The sequence below is a fragment of the Spea bombifrons genome, chromosome 10 (assembly GCF_027358695.1).
Source record: "Spea bombifrons isolate aSpeBom1 chromosome 10, aSpeBom1.2.pri, whole genome shotgun sequence".
Taxonomy (NCBI): Eukaryota; Metazoa; Chordata; class Amphibia; order Anura; family Pelobatidae; genus Spea; species Spea bombifrons.
Genome location: NC_071096.1, coordinates 27,958,893 through 27,978,701, shown reverse-complemented (window position 1 = coordinate 27,978,701; position 19,809 = coordinate 27,958,893). Strand labels below are relative to the sequence as shown.

General features: G+C 40.2%; 1 protein-coding gene across 2 annotated transcripts; it reads right to left on the bottom strand.

Moving 5' to 3' along the window:
- Window positions 1–1,156: 1,156 nt before the first annotated feature.
- EDC4 (enhancer of mRNA decapping 4) lies at window positions 1,157–19,051 on the bottom strand. 2 transcript variants are annotated; one of them, XM_053449546.1, is made up of 29 exons: window positions 18,878–19,051; window positions 16,102–16,255; window positions 15,385–15,496; window positions 15,113–15,212; window positions 14,170–14,356; window positions 13,698–13,845; window positions 13,301–13,405; window positions 12,611–12,720; window positions 11,850–11,933; window positions 11,450–11,545; window positions 11,003–11,102; window positions 10,442–10,622; window positions 10,220–10,292; window positions 9,651–9,739; window positions 9,267–9,448; window positions 9,014–9,105; window positions 8,412–8,571; window positions 7,803–8,263; window positions 6,997–7,095; window positions 6,356–6,508; window positions 6,080–6,116; window positions 5,331–5,511; window positions 4,751–4,906; window positions 4,479–4,594; window positions 4,042–4,207; window positions 3,690–3,876; window positions 3,277–3,496; window positions 2,590–2,753; window positions 1,157–2,081 (listed from the first exon to the last, which is right to left on the bottom strand). In XM_053449546.1, exons 1-29 carry the CDS (start codon window positions 18,951–18,953, stop codon window positions 1,871–1,873), a joined length of 4,200 nt encoding a protein of 1,399 aa, XP_053305521.1. In that variant the 5' UTR covers window positions 18,954–19,051; the 3' UTR covers window positions 1,157–1,870. The 2 variants fall into 2 exon arrangements, with proteins under 2 accessions (XP_053305521.1, XP_053305522.1); XM_053449547.1 differs by having other exon boundaries at window positions 16,102–16,186.
- Between the last annotated feature and the right edge of the window lie 758 nt (window positions 19,052–19,809).

Sequence of the window (19,809 nt, the reverse complement as noted above, 5' to 3'; positions counted from 1 at the left end):
GGATCAGCATTATTACTGGCCAGAAATGACCTTACAGAAGGTAAGGAGATCTTTAAAAAAGTTATGTGCGTTCTGCTAATCCGTATGGTTTCAGTTGAATTTGTTAGATAAGCATTTTGCACGAGTCGCTTAACATCCAGGCCACTAGTTCTAACAATATGGTGCAGGAAGGATCTCTACGTGAGAAGCTTTCTTCTGTCCAGGTATCATAAGAAGCCTGACTGAACAAGTCCATGTAACAAACCCTTCTTGGCTGAACTACTGTAAATAAGATGTCCAGAACCTTCTTTTCTAGATACTCTTGAAATGATTAGGGTCAGATTGAAAACACAGAGGAAGCCAAAGCGCCATTCATGTGGAAAACGAATCTACGGAAACCATTTTTCAATGAACAGAGTTCAGAGTCTCACAAAACTGTCGATTAGACTCCACCATGCTGGTAGAATATAAAGTCAACTAAGTAAACCAGCTTGGAAGCTGCTGGAGGATGATACATCCACCTGGATGTCCAGCATAACAAGGACTATTTCTATACTCAAGCATATGTCAAGCAGGACTTCACCGGTGGCTTGGTTGGACCTGTCCCTTTTGGCTGAATGTTGCCAAATCCTTCATTGCTGAATCACACACATGAACAGAACGTCCTGAAAATGCAAGCTCACTGCATCCAGTGCCCCCCCCCTGCAGAAACGCATCTTATCACATACACGCACAGCATTTCACACCAGGGCATTGTGACGACACAACGTTAGTTTATCACACAAACATTTATCGTTTGCTTTCCTACTAGAGCTTGCAGTAGTGTGGATTGGTTGTGTGCTTTTTCACCCTTTAAAAATAAAAACAGTAAACAAAGGGATAAACGTGACGGAATTTGCCCCGGAATTGCTCTTTAAGAGGATAGATACCCCAAAGTCTTTGGCCATGACGTTCTGCTTGCTGATGTCTCCTAAAACAAACCTATAAACTTATCTGAAGTTTTAGTTTGTAATCACATATTTTTGCTCCTTTCGCTTTTATTTTTATTATTATAAACATTTATCTAAAATCATCACTTCTTGTGGGTCTTCTTCTACGAAAAACCCCCCACAACAAGATATGGTTCTAGATAAGCGTTTATTTTCGATAATATTATTTTCATAGGAATAAAAAAAAATGGTAATATGAAACTTTAATTTTTTTCTAAAGACGAGACAAATTACATATAAAAGAAAAATAGTCAAGGATTTTAGGTAAGTACTTATGTGTCATAAGACAGCTTTCAGAAATTCCCAATGACTTTCTTATCCAACTTCACAAATCTGATAATGTGTTATTACATAAAAAAGGAAAAAAAAAATCCACATTTATTGCTTTTTCTTTTTTGCCGCGGGGGAATAAATCTCAGCCCCAACTCCATAAAAAAAACCCTGACAAAAAGATATACAAAGTTATATAATCCTTGAAACCCTTTTTTATTTTATGTTGAACCCCTTTCTTATTTTTTCTTCCTCTTTAACGGACCAGCAGGAAATCCCAATGTTAGATAAAGGGATCGGCAAGTAGATAATTGCCATTTACTGGGGTATTTATCTGGCTGGATAAGGCAACACAGGCACAAAAGAAAGGATATATATATATATATGAATAAATAAAACCCCATGCAAATGCGAAAAAAAAAAATGCATTATATGTATATGCTGAATGTCAAAAAACAAGCAGTTTTAAGATCAGAGAAAAAAAATATTTTAGCTTCTCAGTACAAAAAAAGAACAGATTGTAGTATACATTACAGGTACAACAGCAATGGTGTTAATTAGCTTTGCAGCCAAATGAAACGGAAAGCAGTGTGCTCGGTCTAAGGTCACACGCAAAGAAAGAAAAAAAAAAATTATTTTATACGGGGCGTTAAGCTCATACTGGGGGTCACCAGCCCCTTCAGCATTATCACGAGGCGTCGGGCGAGCCTGTTTAAAGGGTTGTGAGGTTCTGCTTGTAAAAACTGGAAAAGCTTCTGCTGTACTTGATTCATGACCGTTCCCATGTGGTCTCTGGTCACAGGGTCGCTGTGGTCCAGATGCATCACTGCTTCTTCTAAGTAACTGACAAAACAAAAATATATATACACATATGTATTCATTTTGGAGTCATGATTCAAAAATATATTTTAAATGATTTTTTTAAAGGTCTTTAAAAGAAGACACAGTGACAGCTTAACTATTCGAACTACAGGGACCTTATGGAAACCATCACTGGCTGATAACAACTAAGCAAACTATTATAGAAAAAACAATTAACAAGTATCTTTACATTTTTAATAGTTTAAAGTGATATTTATCATAACAAGACATTGTATTTACTTTTAACAAACCGTCTTTTTTATGAGTTTATATCCCCCCCCCGTGAATCCTGCACAGCGACTCCATTTATCTCAGCCCCCCCCCCGAATTTAAAGAAGAAATGTATGTTTTATATAGAGTCCCGTTTCCCCCGATCTAATAGAATAATTTATGGGCTCATATGGGGATTACAGATACTTCATCTTGTTTCGTACGACTTTGGAAAATCTATACACTTTGTAATGAACATCCCCTGCAGCGGGAAACTTACTTTAGTTTGAGATCGGTACGGGTACCAAGATCAAATGAAAGCTGTTGGATGAGAGAAAGCAGAACAGGTTGGGTGAGTGGGCAGGGGTGCTGTCCAAACACTTGCTGGGGATCCACTGTATCACACGCGTAGATAATAAGATTCAGGTCCGAAGCAGTCAACGCCTGCAAAAAAAAAAAAAAAAAAAAAGAAAATTAAAATACCCATATATACACACAGATAGACTAGGTTTTCACTGTAAAAGCGTTCAGGGGCAGTTTCATCTTTAAAATGGTCTGCCCGGGGCTTCTATAAAATAATTCCACATAAAACATTATTCTTCATTAATATTATAATAACTTTTTATTAGTCTTTAGTCAAAGTGAAACAAGTGAAACTAATGTGAAAACATTGAACCATAAATTTCAGATTGACAATGATTTCCATTGAATCAGCCATAGACTAACTGCTTGGGTAAATTTATTTCTGCAGAAAGTCCACATTACCACGCTAAATAAAAACGTTTGTGTGAGTCAACCAGGTCTAGCTATATCTGTACGTACGTTCATTTGTTTTTTGTAACATTACTAAATCAGTGGTTCCCAACCCAATCCGCGGGGCATTTACAAACCTCCCCCTACTAGAATAGAATAGTAGTTATGAAGACTGGGTTGGGAACCACAGCACCAGCTGGCTGAAGAATTGTACCTGCTGGAAAGCCTGGTTGATGTGACCTTGCTGCATCAGCTGAAGGATATGGGCCTGCTGTGTCTGGAAGTCCAGGTGAGAAGACGGAATAGGCGTCCCTGCAGCAGACCTCATAGCTTGCATGATGCTGGAAGTAACGGCCGCTTGTTGCTCTTTCATGGCATGGCTAACCTCCTCCTTTATGATCCGTTGTACCTGAGTCAGGATGGAGTCCTGCATGCTGCACATACAAGAGAGTGGGAGAGAAGAGCCAAGACAATGTGTGACTGCTTAATAACTGCTTGATATATCTCACTTCAATAGGCCCACTAATTCCCAAGGGTTATTAAATGAATCCAGCTGGGCATGTTGGGTTATCTTGTAGTGGGCAAATTATCAACCAATGAACCCCATAGAGCTTTAAGGAGACATACTTGCCAACCGCTACGTGTAGCTGATGCTGGACCTCAGACCGCACGCTGCTGGTCAGGTTGGTCGACAGCTGCTCTGTAGTGGTTTGGAGACAATCGATTAACTGCTGAAGCTGCATCACAAGAGGATCATGAGTCTCGTGTTCCTGCGTCATTTTGTTTTTCAGATGGTTCTCCATTTGTTGCAAGTCTGAAATGTGTTGAGGAATTAAAAAAAAATATTATCATCCATAAGAATAATTTATTTTTGACAGGTATCTGGGAGACGCCCGACTTAACGTGAGGAAGCATCACACCAGGAATGACTTTTTATCCATCTGTAGCAGAGGAGTACATAAAATACCTGTCTACTTACATTCTTGGGTTCCTTGCTTGAAGCTGCCGTTAATCTGTTGGAACATGGACTGACAGCCTTTCTCAAAGGCGGGCAGCACGGTACCTTGAAAAGCTTCTTTATACGTGGACTGGATCTGTACTTGGAGGGCATCCGCGGCAGCTCTGCCAATAGCATCGCTGATATTCTAAAGAAACAAGAGTTGGATATGGCCGAGAACAGAAACGGCTTATAAGTGTATGATGCCAGCAAAGGAGAGTGTTTAGGAGGCTGGGTGCTTCTACATTTTAATAAAATAAGATAAAATGTCCTTAAAAGGCACAATATTCGACACTTGGTGGTATTTCAACTACTATAATTCATGTATCAGAAAACATATTGGGATACCCGAGTCAGCAGCCTACTTTCTCCTCTCTGAGACTCAACAACAAAACAAAATGTATTGGCTCAATATTTACCTTTGACTTCACCATCTTTGTGACATTCTCCTTCAAGGTCCCCTCTACAGCGGTCATTTTTGCTGCTATTGTACTGCTCAGCTGCCCGGTCACCGGTTCCAAGCTTTTCGAGATACCTTTAGGTCAGACGGGAAGAGAAATGAAATTAATTATTCCAAAACACACCCCTCCTTAACAGCCAGGGCAATTTGTTTCCATTACGTCGACACGCAATATCGTTTTGATTTCAGATATGACAACTACCTACAAAGTCAAGATCTCTTTCCACTTACACTGAGGAACGGTCTTTTTGATTTCTTCCCTTACGGTTTTGTCCAGTCGATTACAAAGAGCCCCGGAGAGAGAGTGAGAGAGCTGCTGAGAAAGATATTCTTGCATTTGGCCGTTTCGCTGCTGGCCGTCGCTTAAAATCCTATCCAACCTTCGTTCTGAGAAAGCATATAAGTTAAGGATTCTTCCGAACACAGGTTAGTTTTTATTTACATCACAAATATCATATGAAAAGAGAAAAATATAAATGTTGCAAGAAAATACATATTATTCATGATATAGGCAGTGAAACATCAAGCTAGTATTTGATGTCATGAACTGCAGATGCGGTTCAATATTATATAATAAGTTATTGTATATTATATTTAGCAGTACAACGGTGTTTTTAATATTTTGTACTGGGAATAACAAAATGAATTTAAAAGAATTAAAAGACACTAGAAACCCAATATTTTCAACCACCTTTTCTGTGAAATTCTGCTACAGCACACGTTAACCATACCACCGATTCACATTCTTATGCATAAGGGACCAGTTTAGTAGTGAAGATAAACAATATGGAGACAGGGTTTAAAAGGATACGCTCTTGTTCTTGCTGGGTATCGATCACACGTTCCACGTGGCCCATGATGGAGCTCTGTGCAGCGTCCATATGGTCCGTCAGCCTCTGTATAAGCTCCAGCTGGTTCTGGCGTAGCTCCGCCAGTTCCCTTTGCTGGCTGCGCAGAAGCATAATCAATTCCCCCTGCTGCTCCGAACTCACCTAGAAAATTAACATGATTACCGTAAAAAGTAAAAGGATAGCCCGTTCCGCTTTGTAGATGGTGACGTCCACACGCCATGCAGCATGATGTTTTATGGGATCTGTTTCTTCATTGCGTTTCTGTATTCTGGTGACCCCCTAGGTCTGGGTCAACAGGCTTACGATGCTTAGCGATTTATTTTTTTGTATGTTACTAGTAGCGTGCCCAGCCTATCCTGTCTTTTAAGCTTCAGGGGACCTGTGTGAATATTCCTGCTGTTTGTAGGACGGTGATAGGGTTGGCTTTCTTAAAAAAGAGGGGATAAAGCAGAGTGAAGTTAGCCCAGAACACGGAAGTGACTAGTTACTCAGGTCTGAAGGGCAGACTAGATGGGCCAAATGACTGAGCTGCTGTCGATTCTGTTTTGATACATACAATTAGGATGCAAGTGACGATTTACTGAACATTGAGATTTCGCATTTTTACTGCATCTCCGTTTGGAGTTTTTGTAAGCAGAGAGTGGAGAATTTTGAAATTTTAACCCAAACAAGCCAACTTCAAGAGTATCATCTTCTACAAGCCACTCACCTGACCGTCAGATATTCTTGGGGACAGGGACAAGTCTCTGTAAAGATAAACACAAGTAGCTTCATAGCACATAGGAGAAGTAACTAATGTGAACATACACATAAAAGAAGCTGATATGTGCCCATTCTTTGGGGTTATGAACTCGCTCAACTTTTTAATTTAAATAAATCCTTTGCTAAAAGCCTTAACTGCTTAAATGCACAGTCCTCACTCCCCATTATAAAAGGGAAGCAGGTATTGGGGACCCAAAAGAGCAAGAATTAACATTTAACTTACGGATCATCTTTTTTGGCTTTCCTGCGTAGCTTTGGAGAGGAACGAGGAGACACTTTGGTTTTCCAATCCTTGACAGGGAGCCGTTGCCCTGCTCCTTTCATGCCAAAATTGACCGAAGTAGGTGCCAAACTGGCCACTTCGTCATCGTGATCGCTGAAAAACAGCAACAGCATATTTTATACAAAGATGACATGTTATAATTTACATACAAACATTGGGGGTCATGTATAAAGAATTTGAAGCAAAGTGGAGCAACCAGCAGGAACCTTCTGTATTCTTTTCCACTTTCATCAGAACAGCGTTTTATACCGAACCAACACTGCACCTTCCGCACAATAACCATTTTAATAACGTTATCGTGGGGGAAAAAAGTAACCTAATTCTAGATTAAAACATAGTATAACAACTGACTTTTCAAAATCTCTTCCCAGGGATTTCATATTTGATCTTTTACTATGGCTATGAAATTTACAAAACGCAATCGTAACTAAATATAACACTACTTGTCATGCGAAATATGCCCTGGATAGGTTGCTCTCATACAAAAACTTCTAAAATGTTGGGTATATGTGGTACTTTAATTCATATCTTGTCTAAGTGGAACAGCAGCTTGACAGCAGCCATCGGAAACACCAACTCACCTTTGCTCTGCACTGGCGTCTTGACTGTCATGTTGCTGCATTAAGTGATAGCTGTGTCTATGAAACGAAGAGTTTGCTCGGTCTTGGTCATCACGAGTGCTAATCAGTAGAGAAGAGTTAATTAAAACAGTAATAAATTGCATTAAAAAGCATCCACTGAACACTTGTTTTATTTTTCAAAGCAGGGAAGTTACTGTATGTGCAATATTTACGATTGATTTGTCTTCCAATTGAGAAAATGCTTTTTGCAGTTTCGTTATTTTTTTTTTCTGTTTTGAACAATGTATTTTTTGTGCTTTATTCCTCAAATAAAAAGGAGATATATAGCAGCTCCCTGCATCTCCCATCCTAGGTATGCTCCCTTTTTCCTTTTACCCCTGCCAACATTCCTAGCTTTTATTCCTATCCCCTGCATCCTAACCCCATGACATGCTCGTTGCTTCATCCTCCTCCCTACGCTCCCTTTTTATATTCCTGACCTGCATCCTACTTTTCCCTCTCTCTTGGTTCCATTCTTTTCCAACCTCACCATTTTAAACTTTTTTTCAAAAATTTTCTAATCTGCCCTGTCCCACAATCCACTTGGATACATGTACCCTCTTGGGAGGTGTTTTGTTTGCCCTGGGATTCCCGTTCCTTCTAGTAGCGGATCGATAGTATTACACAATCAATGCATATTCATGTTCTCCAAGGACCACCACTGTCACTATCAGTCAGAGTTCATTCACTTCCAAGTGAAGGTGATTTAGTGGCATGGCTACATACACTGATTTATGTGGCTCTAAAACCTCAAGACCTTCACGTACCTATCTGCCAAGCTATTTCTGGTCTCCCTGGTGATATCTGGAGCCGCCGGCCATGGTTGAGACACAGGACCATCCACAATATCTTGAGTTGCCGTCTTCTCCATTAGCGTTGGCACGGCCATGCGCTCATTTTCAGCGCCAAAAGATCTGATATCCAGAGGCCGGAGGATATGTTCTGACGTAGGACAGTTACGGGGCGAGAGCAGGTGCAGGGCAGAAGCAGCAGAGCTCATGCTGTCTGGGTTATTGGCCGCTACAGATCCCTCAGGGACAAGACCCGAGGACAACTGAGTAGGGTAGCTTCGCTGCAATGTTTCTGAGGCAATTTCAGGCATACCCTGGGAAATTGCAGTGGAAGCACTAGAGATTACATCAGGGGAACGCTCACGTGTGGGAGAAGCTTGAGGAACACCCATGGTTTCCAAATTCTGCAGCTCCAATGGAAGACTGGATGGAGTAACCTGACAAATACAAGTGAACGTCCACATTGTCATATCTTGCACAGGATTCTCAAAATCTGTTTTAATATGTATTTGTTCATCTCTATACTATGGCAGGTATGTCTACGCATTGCAAAACTGGCCGATTCATTGACGGTGGAAGCTTTACCTGGACCCCCGCTTTGGGTGTGAGTTTCTCTGAAAGTCCTGGGATGAGCACAGCAGAATTTCGTGAACTGGTTTGAATGCTTGTGCTGCTGGAAGGACTACTTAGAGCAATGCTGCTGTCTAGCTGAAGTTTCGGGCTTAAAGTCAAATCTTCTGAAGGTCTGAATAAAAAGGAGAACGATGTCCACATTCGTTAATAAGTAAGGTCTTTAAATGATCGCTAAGGACTTAATCGGCTGGAGATTTATCTAGCACATATTCTTAGTTCAGATCTGACCATTCATCACTGTAGGATGCTTTACATTTTTAAGCAAACCAAATAATGAATGGTAGATGGTAGATGTACATTACCATACTAGTCTAAAGAAAGGTCTGCAATACCTTCCAGAAGACCAGTGCTCGTTGGCCAAGACATGGCGTCTCATAAGCTTTTGGAGTCCCAGAGGTTCTTTCTTTAGATGCAAGGCTTACTTAACTCTAGTTTTTGCTGTATGAAAGTTGGCCCACTAAAAGCTCTTAAAGTACTTAATAAAACATTAATTTTTTTTTTACTGATGATAAACAAAATAAAGTGGATTTTTCACTTAAAATGTAAAAAGTTACCTGGAAGCGCCTATGTCGCTGATGGAGGCGCTGCTAATAGGTGTAACAACCGTGAAGGTGGTGGTGCTGCTACCACTAGGAGAAGATGCAGCCTGCCAAAAACATAACATTACACGCCAACGGTAAGCTATTAATAACGAAATACTAGAATGCAGATGTTAAGTGGTGACAAACAGGTTAATTGTAACTACAATCCACATAACTCGTCACATGCTCACTGCGCCATTATATATCACCCCCAGAGAGGTATTACCTGCTGAAAGGATGTACTAGGTGTCATGAAGGCATCAGGGGTCATAAGCACTGGCTTAGAGTCTGTGGAAAGCATCAGGAAATCCGCAGTCATCCTATGAAGATCTGGCTGAGAATCTTGACGAGCGCTCTGAGAAATGGCCGGTGTTTCTGGGTCCGTGTCTGCCCCATGATCATTAACAGCTGCAAAGAAATCATTCTGAATCGGTGCTTGGCAGAATTAAATATTAGAGAATTTAAACCCAACAGACTGAGCAATATGAGAGTGTTTTACCCCCTCCTAAATACCTGCCTCCTAAAGGGGGAAAAAAGTCATCAATAAATAAAAAAAAAACAATTACTCTGATTACATGTTTTTTTTTAAGCCCAGGTTCAAGCCACCTACCAAAATCTTCATTTGAGCGCTGGGAAGCTAGTGCGCCGGATTCCAAGTTCTGCAGCGGCTGAAACCAGATCTGTACATCCTGCAGGGCCCTGTTTCCACACAGAATAATTTCCAATATGAGTACAAACAGCAGAGAATATTTTCCATGGACACATACAAAATATCAAGCTTCCATAGACAAAAATGTTTGTTACCCCAGACACTTCTAAAGGAAAAAAGATATGGATTTCTGCATTATTTCTTTTAAATGAAATTGTACGATCTGGTATTACCACATGGATATATACCATATGGATTCAAGCAAGTCGCAGTTGAGAAAACTATTGAAATACGAAGCCGATGTAGGAATGTCCAACATCACAGAAACATAGAACTTGACATTCAGTCCATCTAGTCTGCCTGTTTTCCCTGATGTAAAGACTCAAACCTGAAATCGGTCCTTGGTCACAGGATAGCTTGATGTCCATCCTATGCATGTTTTGAATCACTCACTATTAACATCTATCGCTTCTGTCGGGAGGCAGTTCCCCTTACCTACTGCCCTTAAGTAAAACTTCCTTATCACTTACTTTGTGTGAACACAGAAGAGTTTGATAAGCACGCCGTTTGCAGATTCCAAGTTTTCAGGCTCCATCGATTCTTCTGCAAAACAGGAAAAGTTGGAAAAGGTGATCAAAAATGATGTTTTTAATTCTACCTTATCACATGTATGCATATAAAACATATAACTAATAGATTGTAAGTTCCCAAGAACAGGACGCTCTTTTAGTACACTTGGCAACTTCACTGACCTGTATTGTTGTTGCCAGTTTCTTCTTCCGAAGGGAGAACCTCTGTGTGCCGCAGACGGCAGCGACTAACATCCTGGATGCCGAAACTTAGCACGGGGTGTGTGAGCAGGAACTCAGAAATGGAGGTGAAGGAAGCTTTCCCGTCATCTTGATTCTGTAACAGCTCCATCACATACAGCACCTAAAATGAAAGGTGCCAATGGAAACAATATCATTACGATGCTTCCAGGATATAATTTCATGTTTTTTAATCTTTTTCCACCCGTCAGCAGCTTTTAAATTCACCAAAAGTTTTAATTATTGCATGATGCATTGGATCAGTTCTATATGCTGCATATTATTTCCCTGTTCGAAAGGTCACTTACTGTATATCCATTTCCTAGTGATCTATTTAATTGTTCCCCGCGTTCTATTCCAGCACAAGGGAATACTGTAATATTTGTATTTCTCCCTTAAATCAATGTCTTCATTATGGCCATAAGAGGTGCCCTTGTGCATGCGTTCCTATATATATTTCCCACTCTATTGCGTTTATCTGAGGGTGAACACTTGCCCACTTACTTTTCGTTGAACATCTGTGAGTATTAGAAATTCAGAGGAGAGATCCAAAGAAACCTTCAACTCTGGCAAGACACTGGAACTAAATGGGTCTGGAGAAAATCTGTAGATCGTAGATGGAACAAGTTAAAATGAAAAAGAAAAATGTGGTATAAATACAAGAGATTTTATTGTGAAAAAGGGCAAAACAAAAAGCCATGATAATTAACATTACATGTTTAATACCAAAAGAGTAAAACTTATCTTATGCAAATAAATTGCTTTAAAAGCCTTGTTTGCAAAGTTAATCATGCATTTACTCAGGTATAATTTCCACTATGTCTTAAAAGTGCACAGTTAGAACGATCAGTGTATTTACCCAGACCAGTAAATGTACCCAATGTTGTTTTAAGCAATGGATCCCACCTCATATAACATATATATATTTTTTTGTTCTAAACAAGGTCCCACCGAATTGTCTGAAGGCATGTCCAGGAGACGGTACACCACATCTTAAGCTCTCTGTTCTGATCTGCTCCGGTAATAAGGAATCTCCAAAAGGGAACTCTGCAAAAGAGTCAAATCACATTACTACAGACAAGGATTGTTTCCAAAGTAGGCAAATCATCCCATCTACCCGATCCGTTGCCATTGACATTCCCTTTAAATGCCTGTACGTGTCCATCTAGTCCAAAAATCAATACTGACATTACCATATTGGTTCGTTCAAAGAGGTTTGTGATCATTTTAGGAGATCGACATTCATGCAAGATGGCGTGTTAAAAAAAAAAATGGAGACCTCCGAGGCCCCTTTGTGAGATTTGCTAATGTCATATGTTAAACTTAGACATCTTATACATAGACGGCTTACTCTGGGTCTTGTTTCTTGTGATTGTCACAGAAGAGTAAGCATGACAGGGGTCTTCCGTTGTGTGGCTTCCACTCATGAAGACATCTAAAGAGAAAGAAAACACAAATAAATCATTTCTTCTATTTTTCTATTTCTCTCAGAAAAAAAAAAAAAGATGATAATCGCCAACAATAGACTTATATTCTTAATATTTGAACATTACATCAGGTGTCTATATGATTCTGCCATCTATTTACCGTATGGAACCATTAAAGCCATCAGCACAGGTAGAGGGCGTATCATATCTATTGTCTTGTGTTAAATAGGGATAAGCGTCATTTTAGGTTTTAAGCCCTAAGCACTAAAAGGTTCGATGTTTGTATATCTATATCCTAAAACAGATGAATCATAATAACCAAATACACTTTTCCCCGGGCATTCAAATTTATTTTCAATGGCGCAGATGTCATCTGACATAACCGTCTCCACACATCTTCATAGACAAACAAAGAGACATTTGGATTTATGCCCAGAATGCAGTGCATGTTGCTGAAAATTAACAGTTTAATAAACGAGGTGTGATTGCGTTTCACATTGCTGGATTTTTCCTCAGCCGTTTATAAAAGTACATAGAGTAACCTGGTGCCATTTCCCCTTCAGGACGGGGTCTCCAAATATAGAAGGTTATATCAGGATAATAAAAAGGCCAGTTCTTGAATTTTGAATAGACAAAAAAAAAACACGAATGCACAAAAGTTGACAGATTCTGTTGGGCTGCATACCTCGGCTGATCCTGTCCTTCAATGTAAATCTGCCAAAACTTCACATAGCCGTCATGGCTAGCAGTGGCCAAAACAGTTCCATCTGGCGAGAGAGCCCCTTCACTCATACGCTGAAACAATAAGAAGAAGGTTGCTTTGAAAGATAATTAAGAGCATCATCTTATTACACGTGTCTCATAATCGAGTTTGCTTTTGCTGCTCGAAGCATGTCAAGCGCCTTCATTTTAACCATGCCAAGCGGACAGCATCTTTGGAGCCCCACAGCAGAGATCTCCACTGTTGAGAGTCTAACATCTTAAAAATGAAGAAAGTTGCTTAGCGAGCTCAATACAGATCTTTAAGATAGAATAGAAACAGAATCCACAGTCGTAACTTGTTCACCCCAACTTGTTTGCCTCTTAATGGACGGGATGATTATCCAGAAATTCCTACTGCAGCTTTCACGGCGATAATTAAAGAGGAAATGTCGTTCTGATAATGCTGGGTCGGTCGTTACACTTTCTCAAGCTTAATAGAAACTGGACTATTATTATAAGCCTGCATGCAAATCAATACCATCTTCGGTGTGTCTGAAGATGAACGTATGTGCGCATAAAACACGTATACACATACAATATTCAGACGGGGTCTACTATTAGGCAAAATGGGAAAACAAGGTTAACTACACAGGTATAAGGCACGAGAACATACCCCAGAATGCCCTTTCACAATTATAAATCCTTCTTTGATGTCAGTCACGTCTACTGGCCATGAACTGTGGTTTGCTCTCACGATCTCCAGATCCCACACCTCAGCCTAAAAATGATAAGGGGGGGGGGGGGGGTGATGATAATTAAGCAACAAACGAAGCAATAACAAGTGGTTCAATTGGTGTAAAAATCTGCGTTGTGTGTGTAGGTCTGGGTTCAGGAATACACCACCATCTAGGTTATTTACACGTTCACTTACTGCAAATAACATATTTCAATAAAATAGTTTTTTTAAGCACATTCATTAAGAAAATAAGAACTGAATTATCCAATCAATTGTGTAACTTGAATGTAGCACAAAAGTACACAACGTACAAGCAATACTATAGAAATCTTACCCGGTCTTCGTGCAGCAGAGCGACCGTTTGGCTCGCATCATCGGAGTTATCCTCGTTTTCATCGGGGATGTACGGACACCAAATTATTCTGCGCAGGTTATTTAGCGAAGTGTTGTCTGGTCTCCGTATGTGCACTACAATCTCATCTCTTAATTTAAAGTCAAGGAGAGCACACGAGCACGACGTTTCAAGCCCAAAGAAGGTCCATGAAACTTTTGGAACAGAGTTTTATTAAACTGGAAATCACGGGCTTCATTTTGCATCACAAAAAGCCAACTCTAGCTAGCTTCACCTACAAGGACAGAGTTGGCCCTGAATAATTCATAATGAACTCAGCCCTTTATGTGGGAGATCGTAGACGTCTCACACATAAACTCATAGGATTAATAATTATTCACAATATGGTTAACAAAGTAAAAGCCTCACTTTTTGTAGAGACACTCCAGACCTAGTATCGAGTAGGAAAGGATACTGTATCTTCCCGTTCTCCATTGTAAGTCGCCAAACAAAGAGGCTTCCGGCTTCATCCAAACAAGCAAGCTGGTTAGAGTTAAGATGAGCGAATGCCAAGTCCGCGACGCCTCCTGTTATGCCTTTCAACAGGATCCTTTCTGCTGTTGTGACGCTTAAAACGCGGACCATTGCCGACCCGTTGGCCCCTAGTAAGAGCGAAATAGACCATTAGCTTTGACCCAAGTTAATTGGTTTTAATGAATTGTTTAAAATAGAAAGCATCAATTTCCAATATATATATATTGCATATGCATAGTAAAATCAGCTACTCAATCACTTTTATGCGCCTCTATATACAAATCATATTGCCTAAATTCATGTTGTAGCTGTCAACGAGTAAGGTATATGCTGTAAACGAGTTTATCAGTAAACGAGTAAGGTATATGCTGTTTTGATGGATATTCTGTGTTTATTCCACATTAAAATAGTTGTGATCATTTAACAGCAGCAGATGAAGTTTATTCTGGGGGCCTTAATGGGTTTCAGTTACAGAGCTTGGTGGGAATGTTGGATTGGTTTCCAGTTGATCCCACATCCAACTGAAAGCATCTAAACTGGATGGAAAGAGCAAAAACACCACATTACTCAACTCGGCACAGACGATCACTTATGCTATTGTTTGTTTAGTTGGTAATGATCCAAATACATCGGGGCGTATACAGAGACTGATTCAGCAGCAAGCGAATAAGACACCGATTTAATATTTGCAACTTTTCAAGATACAAAAAGGCATAGCTAAGTCATCTCAAGGGAAAGGCCAGCCTACATAGTCAACGTGGGAAGATTTCTTGATTAACTATGTCTTACGGAGGACCAACTCGAAAGAACGAAGAACGCACGCGGTAAACCTCTTTGAAACAAAAGAATATTTAATTCTTCATAAAAACCATACAACGTCGTACCTCTTGTAGCATAAGCAAGATAGGCGTTTGAAACGGCTATTAAGTTCCCATAGTAATATTTTTGTTCCCAGTCATATTTAGCTACCGGCTGTATTTTGACCTGCAGAAGAAAAAAAACAAGTTGCAAGTGTTAAAATGTTTAAGGCCAAAAGTATCTTATTTTAGCATTCACCTAAAGTAACCACAAATAATGTGGCTATATATATATAAGTCCAAGTGATTATCGGCTATTAGCGGCATGACCTGAACGTACAAGAGACCCGAAACTTTACCTTGTTGCTGCCTCTGGCTTTGCTGCAAATATTAGAGTCATTGCTGGCTACAATTTCCACATCTTTTCCTTTGATCTCGATGGAGGAAGAGCTGTCGTCTCCGGACAAGCAGCTATGAAAGAACAGAGACATACATAGATAAGATGCCTAATAGTTCAACTCAAAATCCTACATATAGGATAGGCAATAGTATCCTTAATGCCCCGTATACACGCGCACCTATGCTTCAAGTCTGCTGGGTTGTCATGTGTCACCGTGGCTTATACCAGCGCACTATATAGATTTCTTGCAAGTGCAAGAAGAGGACCCAAAAATAAGAATGATCTAGTCTCTAGTTTTGTTGGTTTTGTAATTTCCTGCACTAATATAGCAACACGTTTCCCAAGTTTAAGCTTGTCATTGGTTCTGTACCTGGCCCAAATTCTTTTATAACAGTTTACTACCCTTTAAGTCAAACAGAGGTCTTTATTTTGCTTTCTATGTGATAAGATCTTTTTAGAGAAGATTGTACAAGCTCAATGAATGTTAAAAGTGGAACAGCACCTTTAAAACACCATTGAGTTGTTTCTATACCCTAAAAGAAAATGACAAATCAATTCCACTAAGTGAAAACCTATTTCGTTCTACAATCAGAACTTAGTTAATTGCTTGAAGGACTCAAGTCCATCTCATAATTAGAATTTCACATTTTTCAGATAAAAAAAAACGGCAACTCACACGACTTGTTTGTCTGCTACGTTCACCATGGCAGCATTTTGGAGAGGGGGTTCAGGCAATGAGGCGTTCTCCGTTTCGAGGGGGTCTGGAACAAGAAGACCATTTAGATCACCGTTGAAGGAGCTCGACTTCCTCTTGCTTTCAGTCACTGAATCTGAATACACAGAATTTTGACAATAGTAACATAAGGCGGATGATGATTCTGGTTTTACCTGCTCAACATAACGTCTACAAAGCAATTCTAACATTCCGCTGTCAAGTAATCAAATATAAAGTATATATTTATATCAATATTCAATATAATATCAAAAATGCGTTATTTGTCTTTTAAATGCAGCCCAAAGCTTTATCCATTTTTAGTGGAAAAAAAAGGGAGTCACTCCAGATGTTCCTTAACTTCTTTCCTTTTTTTCTGTCCCTGTGGGTTCTCTCCGTTTAAAAGTTATTAAAACGTTCATGATAAAGGGCCTTGGGAGTAAACAGCTTTTTTTTTTAACAGTACTGAACCATATTAAATATACGTGCAATTATATGTTTTGCGATAAGCTTATTATTATCATTTTTGTTTAATGTATGTAGATTTTTTGTTTTCCCCATTTTGCTGCTGGCCAGTAGTTGAAAAACTCCGAATTAAATCAGTATTAATTATTAACAGCGATGACTACGCAGAGCAGCGAACCTTGGCAGCAAAGTCACCAAAAGTTAAAGGTAACCTCAGTAAGATGAAGGATAATTTAGGGTATCTGACATGGAAACTATAAAACATTACATCTGATGGCAGATCAGACCCCACTCGGCTCTTTTATTCGGCCCGTTTCTCCTGATGTAATCAGGACTCTCGTCTCGTCTGGGATTCAGGAGCCGCACAGCCCTGCCCCATGCATGTTTAAATCCCCTTACTATATTAGTCTAGACAGAACTCGATTCAAGCAGCGTATAGAACTGTAAAATATATCATTTGTGACAAATCCATTTTAATGAAGTTTGGCATTGGATAGTACTGCTTTCTTGCAAAGAGACTGACATCATTGTTAGAAGCGCATTATGCTTTGATGTGATGTCATCGTTAGAATGACACCTTGGAGAAACTACAGCATATATAAAGTAAATCAAACACTTGTTACTCAAATGGTATTCATTCATCTCTATTAATTACTGTTGTATTGTTATTTTAACGGACAAGGCATTATTATATATTGTTATATAGCTCCATCATATTGTGTAGCGCTGTACATTGTGGCAACATATAAACAAGCTGTTGATATATTCTATAGACTTAAAAGTGATTTTTATATATATATATTTTTTTTTTTACTACTCAATCAGGGTACACAGTGATGCCCTTTTTATGGTCCCTTTCACACAAAAAAAACATTTCATCCAAAAAAGTTTGATATAACTTTTTGATCAAAATTTTTGTAATTTTTTTTTTTTTTTTATGTTTTTAACACACGGCCACCTTTGTGGGTTTTGAAGTCACTCCAACTGACGTTCTAATGCCTTTAATGAATGTACATTAGATACTGTTCTGTGCCTTTTGGTTTCTATGTTGCTGCCCCCCATTTAAAATGCCAAACGAAACTGACCGAAACCTAATTTAAAAGCCACAACTACATTGTTTCCAGTTAACAAAATCATTAAAAATCTGCAGTTCCTGAATCTGTATTACAGTAAGAAATGTTTTGATTTAACTAGATACAAAGTGTTGCTTGTTACATGTTATACAAAGTAACGCTGTGATGTCGCAACAACATACCAAAAATTCTAACCAACATGATGACATCATTTTGAAAACCCATAATCTTTTGTCATCTTATAGAAATGTGTTTAATAAAATGATGTCATATCAGTTCAGGACTGATGTCAGTTTGCGTTTTGGGGGTAAAAGTAAAGTGTAAATATAAATGGTTATGTTAGATTAATCAAATTTAACCCATTTGTGACATCCTCTGGATGCTCAGCTTGTGAGCAGGACCCCCTTTACCTAAGGGGGTCTATTCTAGTTTTGTTTGACACTTTGAACGTATGTACTGCGCTGTGTAAACTGTCGGTGCTATATAAATGAACTATAATAAACTAATCTAACTGTGTGTGCAGAAATTCACGAAAGGAACAAGGAAAAGAATAGTGCTTACTGGTACCTAAAGTGAAGATTATCCTACGTAATAAAAGGGTCTTTCTGCCCCTCTCGGAAAGAAGGGCAGCGGTGCTTGTGCGATGACATCTGTCAGAAAGCACTTTCACCTTTAAGTACCCCCAACAGGGGCATCTGTCACTCTGGATTCAGTAGACATGGCTTTACACTGGCCAGAAGGGGGAATAAAATGCAAGCTCTGTGGGCCAGGGACCTCCTTTCCTGATTTATGCATGCTGTTTTTGTACACGATGTTACTTATTATATGAATCTAAGAGCTCTATTCATAAACATACATCTCAAAACCAGTCAATATGTATCACTTAAATGTGACCCCCCCCCATATCATGTATATCACACAGTAGCTGTGGGGGGCCCACGCCTCTGATCACGCACTTCTCGTGCCCGGTTTCCACTCCCACGAGCTAAACTTAACCTCATTTACCGATCGCATTTTCTCCTTATCATTAGAAGTGTTTTTCGGAGCTATACGGTTCGCTTTGCGTCGTTGGCTATGCTGTGGTCTCCAGTTATATGTCTAAGGCCCGTGTTTCTTGTACCCCCTTGTTCTCCTCCTCCGCCCCCTAACCGCATGACCGCTCCTGGTTACCGACTCTCCCGCATGTCCCCTCTGGCTCTTACCCCCGGGTCTGTCCAGTTTTAAGATGTCCCGTAGATGCTGCGTCGCGTTTAAATCAATACTGGAAGCCGAAGCCATTTCCTGATATCACCAGCCACTCCCGCCCTGGTAACTCTGTCCACCGGTAATCGCAGAGCACTGAATCCGTACTTCCGCTCCCTCAGAACTATCGCTTTCCTGTTCCCACCTGGAAACAAAAGACAGCGTACTAGCGTTCCTAAGGGCGTCTGGGTCCCACAGGAGGCGGAAGTCGGAGCAGGCCTCCAAACACCATGGTTACGCGGAAAGCCCCGTCCGAGAGAACGGCCCATAGCACCCAATTGTCCCTGTTTAAAAGCTCTGGATATTTGGTCGATATGAATGTATAGAGTTTATGAATGTTTTTACAGAAAAATACTCTATTCTTTTTCTAAATGTCACCCCAATAGCTATCCAACAGGTCAGAAAGTTACTGAAGGAGTCACTATAAAGCCCCGCCCCAAACCATAAAGCACAACTTCCCTTCCTAGGCCATCTGTGACACCCATAGCTGTGGTGGTGCCACCAGTGCCATGTCTGCCATTGGAACTGCCCAATGCACCACCACCCGCTGCCATCATGTTGAGTGCCGGGATATGACGCCATTACCTGCTATGTGGCTCCGCCTTTCATGGATGCATGGCGCCCGGAGAAAACGAACCATGTAGGCTGGTCATGGGCTAGTGGCGAAGGTCACTGAGCTCCTTTCAATCCCACAGAGCCATTGCCTTACAGGATGCCTTCTCACCCAAGAAGGCAGTTGGCTCAGTGTTGTGTGGCTGAAGGGCTGCCACCCCTAGGCCAGACTACAACACTGGGTGCCACACACCCCAACAATTCAGGACACCTGTGCTAGAGGGGAACAGCAGGAAATGTGCCGGAAATGGGTAGAGACAGCCCTGGAAGGGAGTCTGGA